Source organism: Sinocyclocheilus grahami, unplaced genomic scaffold, assembly GCF_001515645.1.
Source record: "Sinocyclocheilus grahami isolate Dianchi unplaced genomic scaffold, SAMN03320097.WGS_v1.1 scaffold946.1, whole genome shotgun sequence".
Taxonomy (NCBI): Eukaryota; Metazoa; Chordata; class Actinopteri; order Cypriniformes; family Cyprinidae; genus Sinocyclocheilus; species Sinocyclocheilus grahami.
Genome location: NW_015506125.1, coordinates 49,120 through 76,034, shown reverse-complemented (window position 1 = coordinate 76,034; position 26,915 = coordinate 49,120). Strand labels below are relative to the sequence as shown.

Genomic DNA, 26,915 nt, shown 5'->3' with positions numbered 1-26,915 from the left:
TGACAGCACTAGTAAATTTCTCTATTACGGCCACAGGTTTATTGTCTTTTCTGACATCCAGAAGGGCACATTTCAATGGTTGTTGAAATTGGTGCTTGTGAAATTGAAATCATCTATCAGTCTAGCAGTAAAAGAAGACACACATTGATATCTAATTACACCATAAGTAAAAGACAAGGTGAGGTGACGCACAAAAAAGTGGTCGATAGCCCTGTGCTCTCATGGCGGCTCCCTCTGTGTCACAGAAAACAGGAGGTGCAGTGTCCGTGTCGGCTGAAGTGAGAAGGGAATTGTGTCAGTTTCAGCCCTCGACTCAGGAGACCCCAGCCACACAATAGAGTCCCTCTCGAAGCTAGTTTGGTACAGTGACGTATGAGTGTGCAGGAGAGGCCCGGATTACAGGATCCTGTGGGAAACGCTGTCCTGAGGACTGCTGTCTGCTGTAGTGTGTTTGAGCAGATCCAGGGGCATCAGAGGAAGAGGGTGGTTTTGTTCACTCACTACTGCCTCGTATGGGGGCGCCTCATCTAAAGGTAAGGCTGACAAAGAGATGGAGGCGATTGGCTGGTGCCTGAAGTCCTGTAGTCTGGTTGGGTAATGGGAAGAGCCACTTGCTGACACCCAAGACGCACCAGCGAGCAGATCCCCCATCTCTCTGTGACAGTGTGGGGCGGGATGCTCCCGGCACGGGTCTGTGAGGGAGTAGGGAGGCGGATCGTCCGTAGGAACATATATATGCGTCCCTTGTCCCACACACTCATCATAACTGAAAGAAAAGACAATTTTGAAATAAATATTATTATATATCAACAATATTATGTAATTGATCTATTTATCAATATACTATACTACAGTTTGAAATTCGAAGGTCCTGTTGCACATCTTCTTTAGGGTATGTCCTGTATACATGGTAGGTTACATTTTATAACCACTAGAGGGCAGAACATTAATTTATGCTAAGAACCCTGACATATGATTATCTCCTTACTAAATACCTATATTCTCTATGGGAAAACGATATAGTTTGATATTATAAAGACAACATGGTGTTTCCAGAATTAAATAATTGACTGTTATTATAAAACATACACAAAAATTATTAAAATATCATATAGAAAATATTACATGCAAAATACACTGTGGTATATATATATATATATATATATATATATATATTATTAACTTGCTGTCAATAGAACAAAATATTGTGATTAATCTTATGATTTGTCCTGATAGGTCAAGTTATACTTCATCCTTTTCTTAGCACTCAGCAGCTGCAATGATGCACAAATAACATTCAAGCAATGAAACTAAAATGATAAATTAAACAATGTATGTATTAAGATTAAATCATCATGTTGTGCATATTTAATATTTAACACCTTTGAAAGCTTAAGTAAAGTATTTTTTCTTTAGATTTTCTTTGACCCCAACCACCCAGCCTCTAGGAGGTTAGGGTTCTCTAAGAATTAATATACAAAAATGAATACAGTAACATAACTATTATATCATATTTAGTAAACAAATAAAACTTTTAAAGTTAAGTTAAATCAAATATGTAGCTAAGACAAATAATAATTTGAAGCAATTTTACACTTCACTTCTACAATTCTACACTTCAAGTTCGCAACATTTTACCAGAAGTGTCAGATTTATGACTGTTTTTATGAATGAGGTTTCTAAATCCAGTATATTTACATAGTGAGAATATTTTCGTATGCTATTATAACTTCTGAATGGCAGACCCTCAGTTTTACTGACATCTGATTCTCTTTTTGTTCCTTCCCGCCACACTAAATCACCAATTGCAGTTTCTCTGTGCGACATCCTGCTGCATGGCAAACAAAGCTCCAGTGAAGCACATCAGATTTAAAGCCTGATGTGTCCATCCAAGAGAAAAGCAAACAAAACGAGAGACAAAGGGACTGAAATAGCCTTCTTGTTTGTGTGAAGGTGAGTTGTGTATGTGTGTGAGAGGTGAGCTACATTAACCAGGTTCATGGACACTTCCAGTAAAGTGAAGCAGTCTTATGCCTCTGACCTCAGCGTGCGCAGAGCACAGAGTGTTAGAAAGAGTAAGAGTGAATAGCAGCAGGGTAATTGGACCTCGGTATGGTTAACCATATCAGACTGTCAGTGAGAGCGGAAACGGGATGCTAGAATTGGTTTACACTGCCACCCCAGGCTTACACATGAGAGATGAACACAGAGAGAGAGGGCTTTGCAGTGGGCACAAAGATCTCTATTATAGACACATCTATTTTGTCTACATACAAAAGATGTGCAGATGAGTTAGTACGATTTAAAAAAAAAAAATTAATACTGTTATTTAGCGAGGATGCATTAAATGGATCAAAACATACAGTAAATAGATTTGTAATGATACAAAAGATTTAGGTTTCAAATAAATGCTATTTCATTCATTCATTCATTCATCAAAGAATCCTGAAAAACCTGTTTTCTAAATCATGGTTTCCACAAAAAAAAATTAAGCTCCACAATTGTTTTCAAAACTGATAATAAGGAGACACATTTCTTGAGCAGCAGATCAGCATATTAGAATGATATCTGAAGAATCATGACACTGAAGACTGGAATAATTACTGCTGAAAATTCAGCTTTGCCATCACATTGTAAAACACATATTAAAATAGAAATTATTTTAAATTGTAATAATTTTTCACAATGTTCCTGTTTTACTGTATTTTTGATTGAATGAATGTAGCTTTGGTGAGCATAAGAGACTTAAGAGATTTCTCCAAAATAAATAACACAATCTGAACACTTCGTACTTTTCCAAAATGTATTGAATAAAAAATACATACAGTACCTAATTTTCTAACACAACATAAATGTTGACTATTTAAAGTACAAGCATTCAAAATGGTCACTATCTGGTGTTGTATGAAAAAGAGCTGCATAGATTATTACTTGGGGGGGGGGGGGGGGCCCCCCTTTCTGAATTATAAATAGATTACTTGTAAGTAGATATATATAGATTTTTTTATTTGCTCCCCTGAGTGAAATAGACTGAATGAACTGCTGTAAAATAATTTTGAATTTTAGTATGTAGTATATATAATAAACTGATCTATCAGCAGCAGCTGTATCAAAGGGTCTACCATATACTCAGAGATCCACTCTCTCACCTCCTCCGTCAGGCTTCAGGTGATGAGGGCTAATTAACACACCACCTGCTCAACTGGAAGAGGTGATGATACCAGGGAAAATGGCTAAGCATGACTGAGTCCCATTAAAGGAGCGAGTAAACACCAAAAAAGTGGTTCAGATGAAATCAATGTAGTTCCATTCTCCTAAAGTTTCTCTGTCTTCTCAGTTTCTCTTCTCATGTCATGATGGTAATCATACCACATCATGAACACGAAAAACGCCTCTTCATGTGGACTCTGAATAACATCTGTGGTGCTTGAGGGTCATTCTTTATTTTTGCCTCTGCATCTCTAGTTGGCTGAGACTAGAGACTGCTGATACATCAAGCAGTTGAAGTTATCAACCAAAACAGATTTTAAAAGATACATTTGTGTAAATGTTACATTGATTATTGGTGCATACTAGCAAAAAAAATGTCAAGGGTAAAAATTTATATAATATATAAAGTAAATTAAAGTAAATGCATGTCAGTGTAGCAAATTGCAATTAATCTAGACAATTTAGAGTCACAAAATGTTTTAGTGAAATTATATCCTGGAATTGTTTTATATACACTACCAGTCAAAAAATTTGAAAAATAAAAAAGATTTTTAATGTTTTTTTAAAGAATTCTCTTCTGCTCACCAAGTCTGCATTTATTTGATCCAAAATACAGCAAAAGCAGTAATACTGTGAAATAGTTTTAATATTTAAAATAACTGCTTTCTATTTGAATATATTTTAAAATGTAATTTATTCCTGTGATCAAAGCTACATTTTCAGCCTCATTACTCCAGTCTTCAGTGTCACATGATCCTTCAGAAATCATTCTAATCTGCTGATTTGCTGTTCAAGAAACATTTATTATTATTAGCAATATTTAAAACTGTTGAGTACATTTTTTTCAGGATTCTTTGATGAATAGAAAGATCCAAAGATCAGCATTTATCTGAAATAAAAAGCTTTTGTAACATTATACACTATCCTATTCAAAAGCTTGGAGTCAGTATAATATGATGTCTGAAGAATCATGTGACTGGAGTAATGATGCTAAAAAAAATAAAAAAATATATATATTACTAATTCTTTGTGGTGGAAATTAGTGCTTTTATATATCTATACCTAAAGTGTCTGATTTGAAGTTGATATAACTTTAAAACAATTGTTGACACAAAAACTGGCAATTGGGTTGTTTTGACCCAGCGGTTGGGTTAAATGTATAACCCAACCTTCTGGGTAGTAACCCAACCGCTGGGTCAAAACAACCCAATTGCTGGGTTTGTCCCTATTTTATCCAGCACTGGGTTGTATTTAACCCAGCATTTTTTAGAGTGTAACAATGTATTATCTAAATTATGACTCTATCTCATGATTATGACTTAAAAAAAAATCATAATTATGGCATAAAAAGTAAAAATTCTGAGATTATGAATACCAAGTCATTTTTTATGTGGTGAAAATGAGCTTCCAAAGCTTTAGTACTTTTATATTTCTATACCTATAGTGATTTAAGGTTTAAAACAACTTTTGACATTTAACTTCGTATTAACAATATTTTTGTTAAAAATAAATCATTCTTTTTTGTGAGTGCAAGAAAATGTATATGTTAACACACATCAACTCAACATACCAATCCAGATATCAGCACAGGTGGAGACCACAGCAAACAGGACTCCATGCCTGGACAGTTCACACCGCCACCACAAGCAGGTCAACCAGTATTGACAGCTTGGCTGAATGCTCATAACCCCACAATGCTCTGGCACATGTCCCTGAGAATACTGCATTCAGATATACTGTGGCGCCACTATGTCTAAGAATTACACACTTTGGCAGTCTCTGCTTGTAAACTTGGCAATGATGGCCAATGACTACATCCTTTGGACTGTATACAAATGCATTATGCAGTCTTTTCATTAGGTTGTACCTTATAGTGTGTTACATTATGAGATTGATTCACAGACATACATAAAGCCAAACTGAAACTACCCTTGCAGTGTATCATTCTGAGTCCACTTCAGCCCATATACTAAGATAAACAAGGCCACATTGTAATTTGTAATTCACTAAATTGTCATGGCAGACACCCATATCCGCTATCATTTTATAAATAATACTGTTTTTGGTTTTGGTTTTAGGTAAGAATGTACTTGTTTAGACTTCAAATATGCAGTTTGTTAAAAAAGATAATGTCTATTTGAAAATTTGCTTCGGCGTTTTCAGAGATGTGAGCTCCAGGGCGTCAGCGGGCATTCAGCGATCATAAACCCATGGAGAGAGCGCCTTACCTCGGCCAGATCTTCTGGAATTTGCTGATGTCTATACGGTGGTTAAGCATGAGATATTATTTGTTTTGGGTTAATCTCGGGGGTAATCTTTGGTCTCATTAATCTATTATTTGTTCCAGAGCAAATCTCATCACGTTATATTTTGTGTAACTTCAATGCTGTGTCTCAGAGCGCTGCCTTTGTACTTTTGACTGAACTGCCTAGAAACTTTTATGATGGCTGTTGTTGTTGTTTATTAAATATTATTATTCAATAAATAATATTTTATATAAATAGTAGTATGTAATATTAGTTAATTAAACGGTGTGTGTGTTCGTAATGATGATTTTTGTTACATTATTTCGCCATTAGATGACGACAAGAGACTGTCTTTATGAGTGAGTCCGCACTAAAGACTTTTATATTAAAAGAGACTGAAATGCTGTTGTAAAAAAGGAAGTTATTTTTACTTTCAACAACCCCTTCTAAGATGCTGCCAAAATATCAAACTAATGTTTTATTGTGAATTTTGAGATTAAAGCCCAGCTCACACTGTGCATTTTTGGCCACGATTTGGTAGTCCGAGACAAATTTTGAAAATCCTATTCCTATGATCCTAGGCTAAAATCTGTAGGCTTTGATCGCTGGTTTGACATGTTCACCGACAGCTGATTAATGGCTGTTGTGATCAAATTTGACCTCCAACGAAATTCTGGCAGTGTCAGAAGATTTGGCGCACAGTCTTGCAGAGGCTCCTACGACGAACATCAAACTGTCTTCGTTTTTCAAGACAAGCCATGATCAGAATTAATGCTAGAAATTTCTTCTAACTGCCATAAACTCCGGCACTCCCATCCTCCGCTCACGGAATTCATATGATAAGTTGTCTTTGCTTTGATAAACACCAGTTGTGCCACTGTTTTTATGTGGGTGTGTAGTGCTGCTTACACAGTTCTTCTTAAATACGCCGCTATTGCGCCATTCATATACTTTTTATGATAGCTAACATTTTAGCCCCGCATGTAATGCAGCTCACAGTCACTGAACGTGTATGGGTTGATAATGTCAAGTTGTCTTGCATGCACCCGTTTTTAATGCGTCTTGACTGTCGTACAGTCTGACATTAATGACAACTGAGATCCCACAGTGTGACATGATCATCATGTTTGTACAGTCTGACAAGCATCAATCGTAAAGGACTATTGAAAATCGCACAGTGTGAGCCCGGCTTAAGCTGAAGAATGAATGCTGTATCAAATGCAAGTAGTAGTTCGCGCAAAAGAGGGGTTTTAAAGACACCGTTGTTGTTTTGTATGTATTTACACACTTGTGCCGTCAAACTGTTGTATAAATGCAATATCACACTCGTAGTCGTGCAATATGGCTGTATATCGGCACACCGATATTTTTTTAATATTTTTTTTAATAAATCAGAAATTTTAGTTTTACTTTGTTTTTGTCTTTGCACTCCTTCATCTTTGAATTAAATCACAGCACCGTAAAACTACATACTGTACACAAGGAAGCTTACTTAATCTTAAAATTGTGATGTAACAAAGGTTGCGGAACTTGGCTCTATGCATCGGCTGTTGATTGGATGTAGGCAGATCTGAATGTAGCTAAGCTTGCAGTCGATTATAAGAAACGTGTGGGGTTTAACTGAACTAAATGTTTGAAAAAAGTCCGGCAGATGTCACCAGAGAGAAATCTTACATTTCACATAAACATATGCATGGGTGAACTGTTCACAATAAGATCAATAACAAGCATTTAAAAAAGAAAAACAAGACAGGGTGGATTTTACCTCCATGCTGACTTGAAAAATAGACTGATTTCGACAGGTCATGCTGGATCAGGTCTAAGGGTTTGATTTATAGAGCAGGTTCAGGATTCAACTTTAATTTCCATGTAGACCTTTACTCTTTGTGCTCATTTAAAGGTTCACAACACCTGCTGTGTCACCTGTAATCAATATGAATAAGACCTCTGTTGTTGCCCTGGTTACCCTCAGCGGTGTGTTCCCCTGCTCCTCATACATAAATAATGACTCTGATCGAGAATGCTCCATGTGTGAGTGTATGTGCGAGGTGCTATCAAGATAAAAGCACATTCAAAATGTCGACGTCTGCCCTGCGATAAAACACAGGAAAAGGTATGAAAGCTAATTTGGCTTTTTTCTGGATAATAAGAATGTATAGCACAGAGATCTGTTAGGGCTTTCTATATCCCTCCGTGTGAGTGTTACATAAAGCTGTTCGCTCTCTACAGAACAAGGTGAGAACTGTTTTCCACCATCCTGCATCCTCTGTTAAGGAGCCAGGCTCCTCAGGGACCCCTCCACACACACTTACTGAGATGCCACCTCAACTGACAATAATTCATTAATCAGGCTATGTAAATGTCACAGCCCAGTCCTGACTGTGACTCTCATCTCATCTATCCATATCCATAAATAATAAACAGCCTGCATTTGCTTTAATGTTTTTTCCCCCCCACAATTGTTGTTCCCAAGAACAAATATGAGCATCAGTTGTTTTTGCACATTGGGCTAATGAAGACAGCTCCCACTTCCCCAGAGAGTATGAAGAACAACACCTGCAGAAGACAGGAATATAGTATAGTCTCTGTAATTCCACACCCAATCTTTAAAATAAATTTGCATAATAAAATAGCACAAATTTAAATGCAAAAATAATATTATGCATTATATTAACAATAATAAATGCCATCAATTATTTATATTTACTAATATAATTTTATTTAAATTATATTTAAATAAAAAAATGTAACTTATTCCAGTGATGCCATTTATTTAGTCTTGAGTGTCACATGATCCTTCAGAAATCATTTTAATATGCTGATTTGGTGCTCAATAATTATCCATGATCACTGGTACTCAATTATTAATAATGGTTCTTATTATTATTAATGTTGAAAACAATTTGAAAACAATTTTCATTTTTCAAATTTACATTTTTCATTATACTTTGATCAACCGAAAGATCAATGAACAACATTTATTTGAAATATAAATCCTTTGTAACATTATAAATTACTTTACTGTCACTTTTGATAAATTTTCTGCGTCCTTATATCTTTTACATTTTTTTCTTATATCTTACTGACAATAAACTTTTGAATGACAGTATCATGGTTTCTGAAAAAAATATTAAGCAGCAGAACTGTTTTCAACATTGAACATAATAAATGTGTCTTTAGCACCAAATCATCATATTAGAGTGATTTCTGAAGAATCAAGTGACTAAAGACTTGAGCAATAGCTTTGTCATCACAGGAATAAATTACAACAATTTAAGATATATTAAAATACAAAACAGATAAATTGTAATAACATTTCACAATATTAAAATTTTTTACTGTATTTTTGATCAAATAAATGCAGCCTTGGCAATTTTAAAAGACTTCTTTCAAAATAATTTTTGAAACCAGTACACATAACATATTTATTATGTGACAATAAATGCCGTTTTGACGCTCTTTGATGTGGCGTGACAGATCGCCTCAGTTCTAACAGCATCACCCCTTCCTCTTTATTACTAGTTTAACGCAAAACATACATGAATATGTATATTTGTCTGCCGTGCTGCTGAGTGGTTTGTGATTGTAGCTCCGTGTAGCTTCACTTTTCTGTTGAATTTCTATCTTACTGTCACTCTGTTGTTTAAAGTGATTAAGGCCCAATCCCAATTCTATTTTATACCCCTTCCCCTACCCCTCTGCCTACCACTTCCCCTTGTCCCTTCAAACAGAGTGTCAAGGGGTAGGGGTGAAAATATTCCCCTAAGAATTAGGACACCACTACTATTCCGTCACACATCATCATACGTCGTCTAGCTCCTACAATGCACACACCTATACTGGTGTGCTGGTGTGTGCATTAGAGCCTTACAACTCACACATCCAGGAGAAAATAAACTTGTCAACGCTGCCCCACGACTTTCATTAATAACAGTTTAAATACTTAATCGCTACATTATATTTTCCAGCAACGAGAGGATAAAATCGCTGTTTTTTAAGTAAACTCACTCTAAAAAGAGAAACGCACAGACGCGCATACACACAACTTTCATCTCTCTCTCTCTCTCTCTCTCTCTCGAATTGGCAATATTTGAGAAAAGGGTTTAGCGATTTCTAATTATTGGGGGGACTAGCCCCCCTCAATGTCTATGGTGGTTATCACCCTGATCAGACATGAAAATATGTTGTGGCACTATCGTGCAGTCTGTAATGATATGACGTTAGTTAGCAAATATTAGCAATTTTTTGCAAAAAATTCTTTGAGTAACATGACCGTAAATATGAACTCACGATTGAATGTAACATAAAACAAATTATTACTTTTCGTTAAAATCTTTATTAATGCCAAAAACGCTTACATTTATGTGTCTTTTTGTTCGCTCGGGCAGCCATGTTGCCCCTGAAGCCGGTTTACGATGAGATCATTCATACCCCTTCGTTTGAAGTGGGTCCCAAAAAATCTTCGTTTGAAGGGCTGTCTGGCCCTTCCCCTACCCCTCCAACCAAAAGAGAATTGAGACACCCCTACCCCTTCACGTGAATGCGCGAAACTAAGGGGTAGGGGAAAGGGGAAGGGCTAAAGGGTAGAATTGGGATTGGTCCTAAATATAACTTAATTCACACCATATATCGGATATTATTATGATCATTCGCTTTTAATTTTAAACTGTGAGTGCAGCACGCGTGCAGCACGTTACCATTCATTAGCTGGTTAGCTTGTCATTCGCGTTTCCATTCACATTCTATTTGCGTCTATTACCGTTTTCTTTTCTCTCTCGCTCCGTTTCTTTTCTCTCTCGCTCCATTTTTCACGAGTTCATCAAACAACAGTGGTAAGTCAGAATCATTCATCAATCATGGTGATTAATGTCTTCTTCTCCTGCTATTGTTGTTTGCACTGCTTGCCACATGTACAGTTTATCTCTCTCTGTCGGCGACGAGGGATTCACATGTGATAAATGCAGGGAAATAGTTAGGCTTACAGAGAAGATTTCAGAACTAGAGACGCACATCCAAACATTAATTGAGGACAGTAAGAATGTGAGGGCTGTAGATACGGCTTTGGATGCGACTAGCTCAGGGAGTCCTGTATATTGTTCGGTTCCGGATACAGAGCCTCCGCAGCAGGGCGACTGGGTGACTGTGAGGCGGCATAGTCGCAGGTCCGATCAAAACATCAAACAGGTTCTCCCCACTCAGTGACGCACCTACTGAGAAACCGACTGAGAAACCGTTATTGGCGATTCAATTGTACGGACTGTGAAAATAGAGACACCAGCCACCATAGTCCAATGTTTACTGGGAGCCAGAGCACCTGACATCTTGGCAAATTTAAAATTGCTGGCTAATGCTAAATGGTAAGATTGTTATCCACGCCAATGCTGATGATGTTCGACTTCTCCAGTCGGAGATCACTAAAAATAACATTAAAGAGGTGTGTGAGCTTGCAAGTACGATGTCAGACACTGTAATATGCTCTGGTCCCCTCCCTGCTTACCGTGGTGATGAGATACATAGCAGACTGTCATCACTCAATGGCTGGATGTCTAATTGGTGCCCACATAATAACATAGGTTTCATAGACAATTGGATGAGTTTTTGGGGCAGACCTGACCTGTTGAAAAATAATAGTCTTCATATCTCCTGGGGTGGTGCCGCTCTTCTCTCTAGAAATATGGCACATAGTCTTTTTTGTTTGTCCTTGACTAACTGGGGCCCAGGTCAGGAAGCAGACAGACTGGCTAAAATGACTGTCTGCTAGCCGCCTCACGTCACAGAAGTCAGTTAATTCTCAGCACATAGAGACCCTTTCACCTAGATTAAATTAAAAATTAAATGTATGCATTGAGCAGACGCTTTTATCCAAAGCAACTTACAGTGCATTCAGGCTATACATTTTTTACCAGCATGTGTGTTCCCTGGGAATTGAACCCATGGCCTTTTGCACTGCTAACGCAATGCTCTACCATTGAGCCACAGGAACATTTTCATATTATATATTATATTAGATATCACACTATATGTGTCTGTTCCCCAGACTAGAAAATACAAAAAATGTATTCATTTATTTACAATTTAAGAGGAACAATTTAACTGATGTTCAACAAATAAAAATGTATATAATACAGAGAAACAAATTATAAAGCTTGGCTTATTGAATATCAGGTCCCTTTCTCCGAAAGCACTTTTTGTAAATGATATGATCACTGAACATTACCTAGATGTGCTCTGTTTGACAGAAACCTGGCAAAAACTTGATGATTACATTATTTTAAACGAGTCTACCACCCCAAGATTACAAGATTACGTTATAAACATGAGCCACGTCCAAAAGGTAAAGGGGGAAGTGTTGCTACAATTTATAACAATATTTTCAGTATTTCTCAGAGGGTGGGCTTCAAGTATAACTCGTTTGAAGTAATGGTGCTTCATATAACATTCTCCATAGAAATAATTGTTAATGATAAATCCCCTATAATGTTTGTACTGGCTACTACAGGCCACCAGGGCACCATACAGACATTATTAAATAATTTGCTGATTTTCTATCTGAGTTAGTGTTGGCTGCAGATAAAGTTTTAATTGTTGGTGATTTTAATATCTATGTTGATAATGAAAAAGATGCATTGGGACCAGCATTCATAGACATTCTGAACTCTACTGGGGTTAGAGAACACGTGTCAGGACATTGTCGAAATAATTCTCTAGATTTAATACTGTCACATGGAATTGATGTTAATGGTATTGAAATACTGCAGCAAAGCGATGATATCTAGACTTGTGCAAACTCCATATAGCTAAAACTGTATATTCTACTCCTTGTTACAAGTATGGTAGGACCATCACTTCTACCACAAAAGACTGTTTTGTAAGTAATCTTCCTGATCTATCTCAATTCCTCAGCATATCCAATAGCTCAGAACAACTTGATGATGTACGAAACTATGGACTCTCTCTTTTCTAGCATTTTAGATACAGTTGCTCCTTTACGCTTAAGGAAAATTAAGGAAAACGGTCTAACACCGTGGTATAATGAGCACACTCGCACCTTAAAGAGAGCGGCCCAGAAAATGGAGCGCAGCTGGAGGAAAACAAAACTAGAGGTATTTCGTACTGCATGGCGGGAAAGTACCCTATTCTACAGAAAAGCATTAAAAACTGCTAGATCTGATTACTTTTCGTCTCTTTTAGAAGAAAACAAACATAACCCCAGGTATTTATTCATTATAGTGGCTAAATTAATGAAAAATAAAGCATCAACAGGTGTTGACATTTCCCAACAGCACAGCAGTAATGACTTTATGAACTACTTTACTTCCAAGATCAATACTATTAGAGATAAAATTGTAACCATGCAGCCGTCAGCTACAGTATCACATCAGATAGTGCGCTATAGATCCCCTGAGGAACAATTCCACTCATTCTTTACTATAGGAGAGGAAGAATTGTATAAAATTGTTAAATCATCTAAACCAACAACATGTATGTTAGACCCTATTCCATCTAAGCTCCTAAAAGAGGCGCTTTCAGAAGTAATAGATCCTCTTCTGACTATTATTAATTCGTCATTGTCATTAGGTTATGTCCCCAAAACCTTCAAACTGGCTGTTATTAAGCCTCTCATTAAAAAAACACAACTTGACCCCAAAGAACTAGTTAATTACAGACCGATCTCGAATCTCCCTTTTCTGTCAAAGATACTAGAAAAGGTAATATCTTGACAATTATATTCCTTCTGAGTGAAAAATGGTATCTGTGAGGATTTCCAGTCAGGATTTAAACTGTATCATAGTACTGAGACTGCTCTCATTAGAGTTACAAATGACCTGCTCATATCATCTGATCGTGGTTGTATCTCTCTATTAGTGCTACTGGATCTTAGCGCTACTGGATCTTAGCTCTGCGTTCGACACTATCGACCACAACATTCTTTTGAATAGACTAGAAAACTTTGTTGGCATTAGTGGAAGTGCATTAGCATGGTTCAAATTGTACCTATCTGACCGCCATCAATTCGTAGCAGTGAATGAAGAGGTATTATATCGATCACAATTGCAGTATGGAGTACCTCAAGGCTCAGTACTAGGGCCGTTACTTTTCTTGCTTTACATGTTACCCTTGGGAGATATCATCACAGTTATGCTGATGATACTCAGCTCTATATTTCTTTGCGGCCCAGCGAAACATACCAATTTGAAAAACTAACAGAATGCATATAGTCGATATAGAAAATTGGATGACGAATAATTTCTTACTGCTTAATTCTGAAAAAACAGAGGTGTTAATTATCGGACCTAAAACCTCTGCATGTAACAACCTAGAACACTGTCGAACACTTGATGGCTGCTCTGTAAATTTTTCATCATCAGTTAGGAACCTAGGTGTGCTATTTGATAGCAATCTTTCCTTTGAAAGCCACATTTCGAGCATTTGTAAAACTGCATTTTCCATCTCAAAAATATATCTAAATTACGACCTATGCTCACAATGTCAAATGCAGAAACGTTAATTAATGCGTTAATGACTTCAAGGTTAGACTATTGTAATGCTTTATTGGGTGGTTGTTCTGCACGCTTAATAAACAAACTCCAGCTGGTCCAAAATGCAGTAGCTAGAGTTCTTACTAGAACCAGGAAGTATGACCATATTAGCCCGGTTCTGTCAACACTGCACTGGCTCCCTATTAAGCATTGCATATATTTTAAAATCTTGCTAATTACCTATAAAGCTCTGAATGGTTTAACACCTCAGTATTTTAGCGAGCTCTTATTGCATTATAATCCTCCACGTCCGCTGCGTTCTCAAAACTCTGGCAATTTGACAATACCTAGAATATCAAAATCAACTGCGGGCGGCAGATCCTTTTCCTATTTAGCGTCCAAACTCTGGAATAATCTACCGAACATTGTTCGGGACAGCACCTAGAGAGGACCTCTACAGCCCTGAATGTCAGCGGAGACCAGAACAACTAGATGAGCCCCAGAGACAGATCCCCAGTGAAGACCTTGCCTCCTAGACGGCCATCGGGACAAGACCACAGGAACCAGATGAGCCCTACGCACAATCTGATTTTGCTGGAACAACCTGGTGGTTCGTCTGGCCAGAGGAGAACTGGCCCCCCCGACTGAGCCTGGTTTCTCCCAAGGTTTTTTCTCCATTCTGTCACCGATGGAGTTTTGGTTCCTTGCCGCTGTCGCCTCTGGCTTGCTTAGTTGGAGACACTTATTTTCCAGCGATATCGTCAACTTGATTGCTCAGATACTATTTAAACTGAACTGAGCTGGATGATGACATCACTGAATTCAATGATGAACTGCCTTTAACTGAAAATCACACAATTAGTGTTTCAACCGCGGAAAGATGTGATTAAAACAGCTTGTACACAAAATGTCACGTAGCATTTCATTTACCTGAGACAAGTCATCAGTGTCCAAAGCTTGTTATATGCTAGAGAAATGAAGTCTAGTGAAGAGCATTTTGCGAAATATTAAAATATACTTCATTTTACTTTACCTGTTATTGATGTCTTAATTATGTAATGTATGTTTAAATAAACATTTTATGACTCTGTAAATTATTATATTTCAATAACAAAGTTGATTTAAAAACAATTTACATGTTTGCATACAATTTTTTCATTTGAGTTTTGATTATTATAGTTAAAAATAAATAGTATTGAATTTAAGTTTGGGCTCTGTTGTTAATTGTAACCCTACAGTAAAGTAAAATAACTCACTATAGTTTAGAGCAGAAGCTGAGGTAGATTTTTATCCGTAAGAAAATTTTAATTATAACTGAATATATTTTAAAAAGAGCAATTTGTTCAGTAAACCATTGTTAAATAAAAAAAGCAATTTGTCAAAACTGAGGTACTAACTTTTTGTGTACCGTTACACCCCTAATACACACACACACACACGAATACTTTGCAGAGTGTGTGTGTGTTTCCTGGATCTGTCTTGCTTTCACCCGCTCTGCGGAAGTGGCACTTCACGGGCTCCACAGGTGAGCAGCTCATATACATGCCCTGAGCACTAAGTTCCCAGGTGCCATCTGTGGCCATAGCAGCCCTGGCATGAGTCACATGCCACAGCCCCTCCCTGCCAGTCCCACAGAGACACAAGCACAGCCACACAAACACACGGCCATTCTGTAGCAATGGGCTTGCACTTACACCCACTGCGCTAATAGCTTCTCATTCCAAAGTCCTGAAGACATCAAAGAACAGCATAGCAGTGGACTCCATGTTAGAGTCCACATATGTGCATGTAGAATAAAGTGGCAGGTTCCCAAACGTGGCATGTGGAAATACCTAGGTAGCCCAGTCCCTCCACAGCATAATGGTCCTATGCCAGTCCACATATACACACACAGACAATTTGCTTCCTCTACGCACATATTTTTTTTTAGCTATGTTGCTTTAACTGTGACGACAGAGAGCCCTGAGTTTGTAATAGGGCGGGCTGCAATGTGCCAGTGGTGATAAATGCACATTATGATGTGACTGGAGGCTCGTCTCCTCTGATCTGAAGAGTGATTCCGCTCCCGCTCATTTCTGGCACAGATGAATGAAGGCTAGCAGAGAGGTAGGCAGTGATGGAGAGCTCCGTTCAGCTTCAGTGCCTTAGCAGCTGTAAGACCTCCTCTTCTCTCAAAACACTTCACAAGATAACATACAAAACACTGCAGAACATAGAACACTGGAATTGAGGTCTTACAATGAAAGAAGCCACCTTCATAAAAGTAGCAAAATAATATTTTTAAGCAAAGCAATATCACATAAGGGTGCTGTTGTTCCAAATATCAGTGTGGCTGTAATTCAGCCACAGGTAATCCCATCCATGTTGATGTGTGATAAATTGTATAACAATTTATCAATAAACACGTTCAATACATCCTCATGCCATTTCAGATGTATATGACTTTTTTGTTCAGTTGAAGACTAACAAAGATTTTTTGAAAAATTATCAATTTCTGTGAGTCCATATAATGCAAGTAGATGGAACCCTGAAAGTTGACGCTTCAAAAACCACATGAAGCAAACAGCAAACAGTAATCTATACAAACCCAGTTCATGAATCAGTGTCTTCTGAAGTCAATGGCAGGGGCAAAAATTAGTGCTGTCAAAATTCATGCCTTAACGCATTTGATTACTTTTTTCAGTTTACAGCTTTAAAAATATTTAACGCAATTAACACAAGGGCGGAGCTTTTCAATATATATTTTTACAATTATACTGTAATGTTGAATGGCTAGTCAATGGTTAAATATTAGGAAAAGTAACATTTTCTAGAAACATCAGTTGAGTAGTATTAGTATCAGTGATACTCACCTTCAGTCATAAAAAGATGCCATTAAACAAATATTAAAATATACTGTATTTATGTTGTTTCTACATTATTTGAAGATTGTGGGATTGTGAAGTTAGGTGGTTCAGAAAAAATGTCTGATTAATGAATTACTTGTTTTTAATCGATTGACAGCACTAGTAAAATTACTAACATTTTAACCCTTAAATACATGAATGTTTCGCCAATCATTATTACATATTCGGGTCTTTAGCGACCCGGACCTATATATACAGCACGGATGGATCTCTAACTGCTGCAATAGCAAAAAACTCTCTTGATATTTTAAGAACAATTACAGAAGAATAAAATAAAGCATATTTCGTTACCTTTTGAAACTTAAAAGGGTTCAATTTGAGCAGATGATTTTACCATCGCTCTCATCATCAGAGCGCACTTCCACAGTACATGCAGAATCTGGCTCATATTCACGATCTCAGCCATATTCTCAAAACTATCAATTTCAATTACTTCATATTCAATATTTTGATCACTGGCAGCTTATTCACCACATCCAGCATCAAATGACAGTGACATTTATATTTCATTGCATATAGTAATTGCTCTGCAGTAAAGCCATTCAAACTAGTTAAATTTTTGCTGATGATATTCGTTTGTTTTATGCTTGCGGTAATTATGAGTGAAACGTCACGTCATCATTATGTATCAAACAGTGTCACCTTGAGGAAAAAAGACGCATTGCACATATTGAGTCATCAGATATGTAAATATAGTTGCGCAGGAAAAAATACTTACACATTTACATACCTCGGGTCTCTAGCGACCCAATATAGTTTTTACAAAAAGTTAATCAGAAAACTGCCATTATTTTATATTTTACTATTTTTTTCTTGTTATATTGTTTATAATTAATAGATTGAGGAATACTAAGAAAGTTGATGTCTGACTTAAAAAATGAAGGAGGGAGAGGGTAGCGAATGATGTCCCGGGTCGCTAAAGACCTGAGGTATGCATTTAAGGGTTAAACACTTATAATTTGCCAGAAGCGACAGTTTAATATATTTGTGTTCAGCTGAGGAAAGATTGTTCATATACATCTGGGACGGCATGAGGATGAGTAAATGATGAGAGTATTTACATTTTTCAGTGGAGTATCCCTTTAAACACTACATGCCTGTGAGCAACACACAGTAGCTGTGTACCTGAATAAATTATTGTTGTTGAACTAATGAGTTGAACGGCTGATTCAATGACTCATTCATTAAAGGTCACTTGTTTCAATCATGAATGAATCAAAGTTGTTAAACAAATTGGGTGAATGAATGATTATTTACTCACTTATAAAATATAACACTTTTTTCCTGAATGAATCAGCATTGATTAACTAATCAGTTGAATGATTGATTCAATGACTCAGTCAAGAAATTGGCCGAATGAATGATTTAATGATGTTACCAGTGAGAGCTAGTGAAAAATCCCCAACGCTAACACATAAACTGACAGTGCATCTGGAATGTACAAACACAGACAAGCAAACAAACTCTACTCTTGAAACAACTGCATTGCCAATCAGATTGTAGGACTGGAACTAACTGCATAACAGGGTCACAGGAAGATGTTTTGGGTTGTGGGTACTGAAGCGGCTTACATACGACATTACATATGATGTCAAAAGTGTAAAGAATAGTGATAAATCTGATATTGTACTTTCTAATTTACAAGGGCTATCAAGAAATAAGTGAGGGAAGAAAAAATAATGAACAATTAAAAAAAAACTATTTTTACTGATTTTAAATGTAGCCTAATAATTTCTTCATATAAATATGTTTACAATCCTGTAAAAACAGGGGGTGCTGCAACACTCCTCCTTCCCGTGCCTCTGCTGTAGAATAATAAGATACCGTATTGTCCCAAATATAAGACGATGTTTTTTTCTTGGAAATATATCTGAAAAAACGCGGTCGTCTTATATTCAGGGTCTAGACTTTGACATGTCAATAATACATCCACAACAATAGGTGGCGCCAAATACGCATAAAACGAGTGTGCCATGAAATACGTAATGTAATGCGTGTTGTAAAGATCGCGAATAAAAACAAAAGAAAACCTTACAGCTGCATGAGTCGTGACTGTCACGTTAGCCTGATGGGATCAAACTCCCTTTGTGATTTTAAAACGTAAGACAGTACCCAGATTTGAAGACTACAGTAAGATTTAACTTCTACTGTTAATAAGATTTTGGTAGGCTACTATTAGATGGATAGCCTAAATGTCCTAATTCAGATGGGCTATCTGTTTTTTTTTATGGTATATCAAAAAGTGTATATTTTTTAAATGTGATTTTACCAGTTTTTACCATACTTTCAAAACAAAAATTAAAATAGGACAAATATGCAATATGATGATAATTGAAGACAAAATGTGTTTTACTGAGAAAAATAATTTGTTATCTGGAAAAAGGGGGGTCGTCTTATATTTGGGCCAGTACGGTAGTTTGTTTCCATAAACATTGTTTCATTGGATGAAGACTTTTCAATGTAGAACAAAATATGTTCAAGAGTGTGTAGTGGTAATCTTCCATCATCTTACCACATCCTCTCACAGAGGTGTGCGGGTATGGACTGCTGGTCTCTAATTAAATTGAGTATCTGGACTGAGGGTCGGATATCTCTCCCAAACAGAATTACACACTATTCAGTAATTCTTAATAGGCCTTCAGGCCAGCACTAATATTCTATATCAGTCATAATTTGCTTTTTAATAGGAGGAGGCTCTGCTCTTTCAGGTAGCTCTTGCTCCCGGGGAGAGGTAATTTCACCCTGTTCAAAAGCCCCTTCACAGAGCTTCACCAGAGGGCTCTGCCAGCCTAATGGAACTGTCATAGAGATGTAAATAACATTGGCACTCTGTGAAACAAGCCATGAAGGGCAGACAAGTTGAGCATAAGCATGACCCTAACTAAAACTTTCCTCTCTGATATTTAATACACACACACACACACAAACAGACAGCCACATGCTTGACAATTTAGATATTTGTTTTGCAACCGAGGAAGCACTTCAGTATTGAGAAAGTGATAAATAACTTAACTAGAGAGAGTCACTTCGAGAGCAGATTACTGACTCAACAGTCAGGTCAATCAGAAGTGATTGTTCTGCATGAAGTCACAAGTCAACCTTGACTTTAGTCAAGGTTCGAGTCAACATCTTTGACAGCGGCACGCAACAGTTTTTATTTAGAGCAGGGGCACATTTACATGCATTGCATTCAATAAGGTTTAAAGTATATATCCGGGCAGTGTTTTAAATTTAAAGGGGGATAAGAGGGCAAGATGGGTGGGTTGTGACATCAAACTCATGAATATTAATGAGCTCATGCTTACATTGCAAGGTAATTTTCCTAGACTGTTCAGTCATATAGCCTGTAGCGTCTGGACCAATCAAACACATCATTTTTCATTTGATTTAGCAAATCAATTATTCATTAGATTAACAAACATGCACAGACCCCTCACCCAATAAACATACTGGGTGCCAAGATGTCTGTTAATGAGGCCCAGGACCCTGGTTACCATGGCAACCATGACACCTTTGCTAGACCAGATAAACTTTACGACCTAATGGCATGTTGAGAGTTCTCCCTCTCACCACATTTTCCATAGGAAAGACACATAATGCACAGCAAAATGGACTCTTCTCTAATTAATTCATAGGAAAACCTTTCTGTGAATGAACACACATCTCCTCAGGACATTTTGTATACCATTACTGTTCTTGTATATTGTCTTTTTAATTGTTTACTGTTTTGTGTGTGTGTTATGATAGATTACTAGTTAATATAGCCCCACCGATACCATGTTTGGTCTCTTTGAATTTGTCTTCTGATGATCTAAATAAGCGTTTATATTATACAGTGGGGCAAAAAAGTATTTAGTCAGCCACCAATTGTGCAAGTTCTCCCACTTAAAAAGATGAGAGAGGCCTGTAATTTTCATCATAGGTCCTTTCTCATTGGACAAGCCCATCCTGAGAGGCGTGAATCTTCTCAGATCTTAAAAAGGCTCACGCACAGTTCTGCCCAGGTTGTTGTGCTGTTTTCTTCTGCTAAGTCTTCTGCTAAAACCTTCTGATTGCGGGCCGTGTCGAGAGCCTGAGCCGGTGCGGGTGTGCCCGGTGGGCTCCAACACATAGCCAGTCAGTCTGCGGTTCGGTTAGATTCTGAGAAGATGAGGATGTGAGCTAGCACCCCTCTAAGGACACCCTAAGTCTGTGCCAGGCCTCGGGCCTTGACTTTCCATTCACCAAAGATCCTAGGATCTCAGCTGATGTCTCTCTTAGCTCTTTTTCACTTTCCACTGGGAAGAAACTCCCAATCACCATCGAGTCAGTACATCTTTGGAGTTCATTACTCTTCAAACCTGGAAGAAGGTGATCGCGACTCCTACACCACCGAACCTCCAAACCATCAAGACTTTCATCCGAGACTGCATCTGTACGCTCGTTCCAGGCCAAGGCAATGCAAGTATCGTACATTTAACTAAAAGAAACAGAGGTTTAGTATAAGCTGTAGACCCCGTTCTAAAACGGTGCTGATGGTTTTACTCAGGTGGTTAACTGACTCTTTTCATAGCTTCATTCTCTGGTTTTCCTGATGGTTTCATCCATCAAGTCTCATTTGCCCTTTTCCTCTGTATGAGTGATTGTTTGTTTGTTTGTTAGACTAGTTTGTGTTAGTGTTTAGTTAATAAAACTCTTGTGCACAAATTACATGAATTTCTGATTCTGCCTTGCAAATTAATTGTCCCTTTACGATTTTGATCCTTACTACATGCTCTAATGCATTAATACTGTAAGAAAGTATTTTCTGTGGCCACGGAAATATATATTTCCTAGAGTTGATATGAACTTTCACTGAATGTTCGCTGGATTACAGTTACTACTGGCAGCCGATATAAATAATTGTAATTAATCATAATTAATTGTAATTATTTATATACATTTCCCTTTTGAGCTAATTTGCTACAAGCCTAATTAATATTCGTAAGCTCAGCCTTCACCTTGTTACCATTCATAAAAAATTGGTTCATATATGCTTGATTTGTATGACCTTGTAGATGTCCCACGCTGTCAAACAGATCACCTTTACTGTACATTTGCTCAGATTTTTCAACACAAACTTAACTTATTTTGATAAATAGTCAAAATGATGGGCTAATCTGGTCCGTAGTAGGGCTGTGCGATTTGGGGGAAAATATCAAATTGCGATTTTTTTGACAGATATTGCGATTGCGATTTGATTTTTGATTTTAAATTTGGCGACTTTTCTGAATTGGGAATAGCCAACATGCATCATAAACTTATTCAAATTAATCTGTTGGGGAGATCAAATGTGCAAGATAACGTTCATGTGCTAACAAAAACATCTAAGAATGTATCTTTTATTCTTCAGTACTGAAAACAGAACCTAGAAGGGAGCTTTTGATATGTGCTGTGACACAGCTCTTGGAAATTACCTTTTTTGTTCGTTGTCTGTCATTTCGAAGCTTACCTTGCACACGTTTTTCTTTAGTTTTAATTTGCCTAACTATCGATCTGACCCAGTAGATACCAAAATCCCACACTGTCTCTCTCCCGCGTTCTTTTTTTTTTTATGGTGGGGGTTTACTCAGTTGGCTAGAGCAGTGCTGATTGGGGAGAACGGAGGTGCGCTCACTCTATTGGTTAGTAAGACTGCCACTCAAGGCTGGCAGTCATGCATATGCTCTGGAACAGAGTAATATCGTGTCCATATCGCAGGCTTTGCGATTAGGAAATCGCAATGTCTCAAATCGCGATTTCGATGCGATTTCGATTAATCACACAGCCCTAGTCCGTAGCTCATATCTGAAACTTACTTACTGAAATGTAGACTTTAAATCCTGTCTCCTTAAATTTCAGTAAGCTGTCATTCTTTTCACTCACCTATTGCACTTTCCAGAAAACCTGAACTCAAATGAAAGGTTGCTTTGGCATGCTAAATGAATGTGGGTGTAGCAGTGCACTTCCCCCCCCCCCCCCCCCCCGTCTCCAAGATGCTTCAAGAGACATACCTGCAAAGCTACAGTACTGTTCAAAGTTTTAGGCACTTGTGTAAAAATGCTGTAAAATGAAGATGCTGTCAAAAATAGAGTCATAAATAGATTTTCTTTATCAATTAACTTCTATTAACTAAATTACATAAACATTTAGTGAGACCATCCTTTGTGTTTAAAGCAGCTTTTGCCCTAGGTGCACTTGCGCAGAGTTTTTCAGGTAGCTTTGCAGGTAGGACTCTTTAAGCATCTTGGAGACGTTGCCACAGTTCTTCTGGATTGAGTCCGTCTCAGTTTGTTCTGTTTCTTCATGTCATTCCAGACAGACTGGATGATGAAGAGATCAGATCTCTGTGTGGAGTACTGGCTGTTGTCAAACAAAAATCTCACTGGATTATTACAATTAATGGCAAAATGAATGTTTGGAAATGTAAACTGATATGTCCTACTGACACACTACAGCAAAAGATAGAAATAGCTGACTTGAAACCATTTTTTTTGGCTGGTGAAAATACTAGTGTTCTAATTATTTTGGCCACCACTGTATCTTTGGTTGAGTAGGCTAAAGATGAGAGTTCATGCAATACATTACACAATCACAATGACCTCATAAGGTGTATTTGATTTCTAATATCATTGGCTTTTTTAAAGATTTAATTACTTCTATATCAGAAGCTATACATTCCAAAATCACTATGACCTCATAATTTTAGAATGTTCCTAATACGGTCATAATAATTTTAGATTATACACTTCTATTATGAAGTCATAAAAATATCAGTATATAAAGCCTATCCCCAAGGAGGTTATAATGGTTTTGGAGTTTGCTTGAAATAAAATAATATAATTTATAGATCCCAATTGGATAGATTATAGTTATTTGATACAGAGTATAGTTATAATGACTCCAGGATGTACAGATATCCCTGAGGTCATAATCATTTTGAAATGTATCGCCTCAGCTAATGATTTGGTATTGATTTTGTAATGCATTACAAGGTTATGAAGTTCCTTAGTTTACGCAATAAAAATGCTTTTGCAGTGCTCTTATGAGTAATAAATGGTAAAAACAGCAATGGCCATTTGAGCTGCTTCCAAAATGTTAGGATCTGGTTTTGACATCCACCCTACAATCATAGTGTTGGAATGAGATCTTATAACAATAAACCTTTCTCGCTCTGAGACATCCCTCTGTGATGGGCTCCCCTACCTGAGGAGTATTTTATGGGTCACTGTGTGAAGGCAGGCAGGCTAAATGGCAAGGAATGGAACTGACAGATTCTTTGAAGATGCCAATTAGACAAGCTGCCATTTAGATCAAACACACCTAGCCTTTTTCAGTGCAAAGTCATGGCATTTATCAGCAATCCCCGCTTTTTAGGAGAACTGAAAAGTTAAAGGTGTCCAACCTTCCTAACAGGATGGGGGAGGACTGCGAAAGGTGAAAACTTCTGAACAGTGACGGAAGAAAAGAGTGAGAGCTGTAGAAGAGTGAATACAACTGGTCCATCTGGTTCCCTGCAAACGCTTTCTATTTTTGACCATTTATTTATCTTATTCCTAATTTTACGCAATACAAAAAATTTACACAGAGTCCAACTCTGGTTTTAGCTAACAAATATACGTAAAGTTTGTGTCAACACAGAGTAATTCTGCTTTTCCCAGACACCAGAACTAATCTAACTAGAACAGGTTTCATTATTTTCAAACAGACCCTTCAAGAATGAATGTCTGAATCTGATAAGATGGGTGCAAGTTACATTTCAAATCAGGTTGAGAGAGAAACGAGTGAAATATAGTTGAAATATGGCAAATTATTCTGGACTATTTCTATCTTTACCATCTCTAACTGGCTTTTAACGTGGTTATCAGCTAATGCTTCGCTGAGGCCTTTAAAGACTGTGAAAAGGACGACGGAATGGAATCCCTTAAAGAGGAAGTGTGCCTTCTCTGTCACAGCCGATAAAGTGATCTCATTACCAATTACAATCGCACATGTTCCCTCCTCCACCCCACACTGTACATACAATATATATTCCCAGACTCAATCCAGAGGTAAAATGTGACTCACTGAGGTGGGGAGTCTGGGTACATGACGTTGACTTGAGATAGCGTCTCCACATAGGTGTCAAAGTCAAATGCAGGGGGAAAGTCCTCAACACAAGTGGACCTCAGCTCTCCAATGGAGCCACCATATGAGAGGCCATCTGGAGCTGTAGAAACAACAGCAACAAAACGTGATCATTTTTGTTTCTCCTATTACAATTTTGAGAATGTTATTGAGAGTGAGACTTTCATACATTGCATATTATTTTATTTATAAACAGTTATTGTCAAGTTCATAAAAGGAATGGTACATTCAAAAATGTGAATTCTGTGATCATTTACTCATGTCTTCCAAAACCCTTTGGTTTCTTCACAACACAGATTTTATGATGAAAATATATATTTTTAATGAAACCTAAGATATTTTGGTCCATCCACTGAAAATCCATTTGCTTGCTTGACACATGAGAACTACAAACGTTTCACACATTTGATCTTCTGTATTCCATATTTAATGAGCTCTATTAATGTGTGTTGATCATTAATAAAATCTGTTCATCATATAAAGTAATCATGTCTCTTTATAAGGCTTAAACCACTATGAATTACCTTTATTCCTATAATATGCTCTCATACCTCTTTTCTGAACCTTGAACATTTTGGGTGACTATCAATGGAGGGACAGGATCATCAGAGATTATATATAAAAAAATATCTGTCATTTGTGTTTCAAAACTCTTATGGGTTTGGAACGACATGTGCATGAGTAAATTATGACAGTGTGAACTATTCCTTCAAATGGTTGTGCCTATACAATAAAATGTGTTTAAAAGTGTGATTATGACATAAAAAAACATTATATTTCCTTAATGCCCAATACATGTAAATACATCAAGGTAAAGGAACATATGTATGTGCCTCATAATCTGTAAAGATCAGACTGAAATGATCAAGGATAAAAAGAAAGATACAGTGTTTTCATAGTACAATGAACTCAATCTAAAAGGAAAAATGTATTTTTCATGATATGACCTCGTTAAAAATGTATAAATGTCACTGCATAAGACAAAAAAAGAAAATCAAACTAAGTGACATTTAAAGAAAGATGGCACAAACTGAACAAAAAAGGTTCAAAACTATAAAACACAGTGAAACATGACCATGGTTCATGATAAAATACACCAGTGGTTACTCTGCTAGGACACACAAAGTTCAAAGTATATTTTTGCAGTTTATAATACAGTCAATGCCAAATTGTAGAGAGAGGGTCATGTTGACCATATCACTAACTACAAGGCTACCTTGGAAAAGGCTAACTGATAGAAGCAGTAGGGCTATGCAAGGATTGGCCTTCATTCCCTGAACTCCCAAACAAAGGCTGAATGCGTGGAAGGGCTGATTCCTCTCAACTTTTTGAAAACAAATCAACTTGTTATGCATGTCATTACGCCACACAGAAACTACAAACAAACCCGTGGTGTGTTTTTGATGTGTTGTGGAGCCCATGAAGTTAGACCACTGACCGTAGCTGGCATGCAGGTGGGGGTTGCGCAGGCGGCTGTCTTTGCGCAGACTGCCCACAATGATGGTGACGCAGGAGAGGAAGAGCACCAGGCCGATGACAATGCCAGCCACCACCAGAGGGGACACCAGCAGGCTGGCTTCATTACCCCCTTCTTGGCAGTCTGGGTACTCATGAGCATGACTGCTCAGGTTTGAGCTCACTGTATGGAGGACATGGTAGATGTGTGGTTCGATAGAAGACAGGAAGATGGAAATAAAAGAAGCGAAATAGGAGACAAAGATGAGACGGATGGTCAGTTTTTAAAGCACTTTCAATAGTTTACAGTAGCAGGTGTTACATAATACACAAAAGAGACATTTTCTTCTTTCCCACACAGATAGAGAGATCATACTGGTGTGGGATTATGTCAGTTAATAAGTATATAATAGCCCTGCTCTGAGACACACACTCACACTCGCAAACCTACCTCTCTGAGGACCGCAGAACAGGAACGCTCCCCAGACTTTCAT

At 37.4% G+C, this 26,915-nt stretch overlaps 1 protein-coding gene across 1 annotated transcript; it reads right to left on the bottom strand.

The window, feature by feature from the left end:
• On the bottom strand, positions 1–26,915 carry LOC107564545 (protein BEAN1-like). Its single transcript, XM_016249652.1, has 4 exons — positions 26,873–26,915; positions 26,405–26,605; positions 24,907–25,048; positions 1–766 (listed from the first exon to the last, which is right to left on the bottom strand). The coding sequence occupies exons 1-4, from the start codon at positions 26,913–26,915 to the stop codon at positions 397–399; spliced, it is 756 nt and encodes a 251-aa protein (XP_016105138.1). The 3' UTR covers positions 1–396.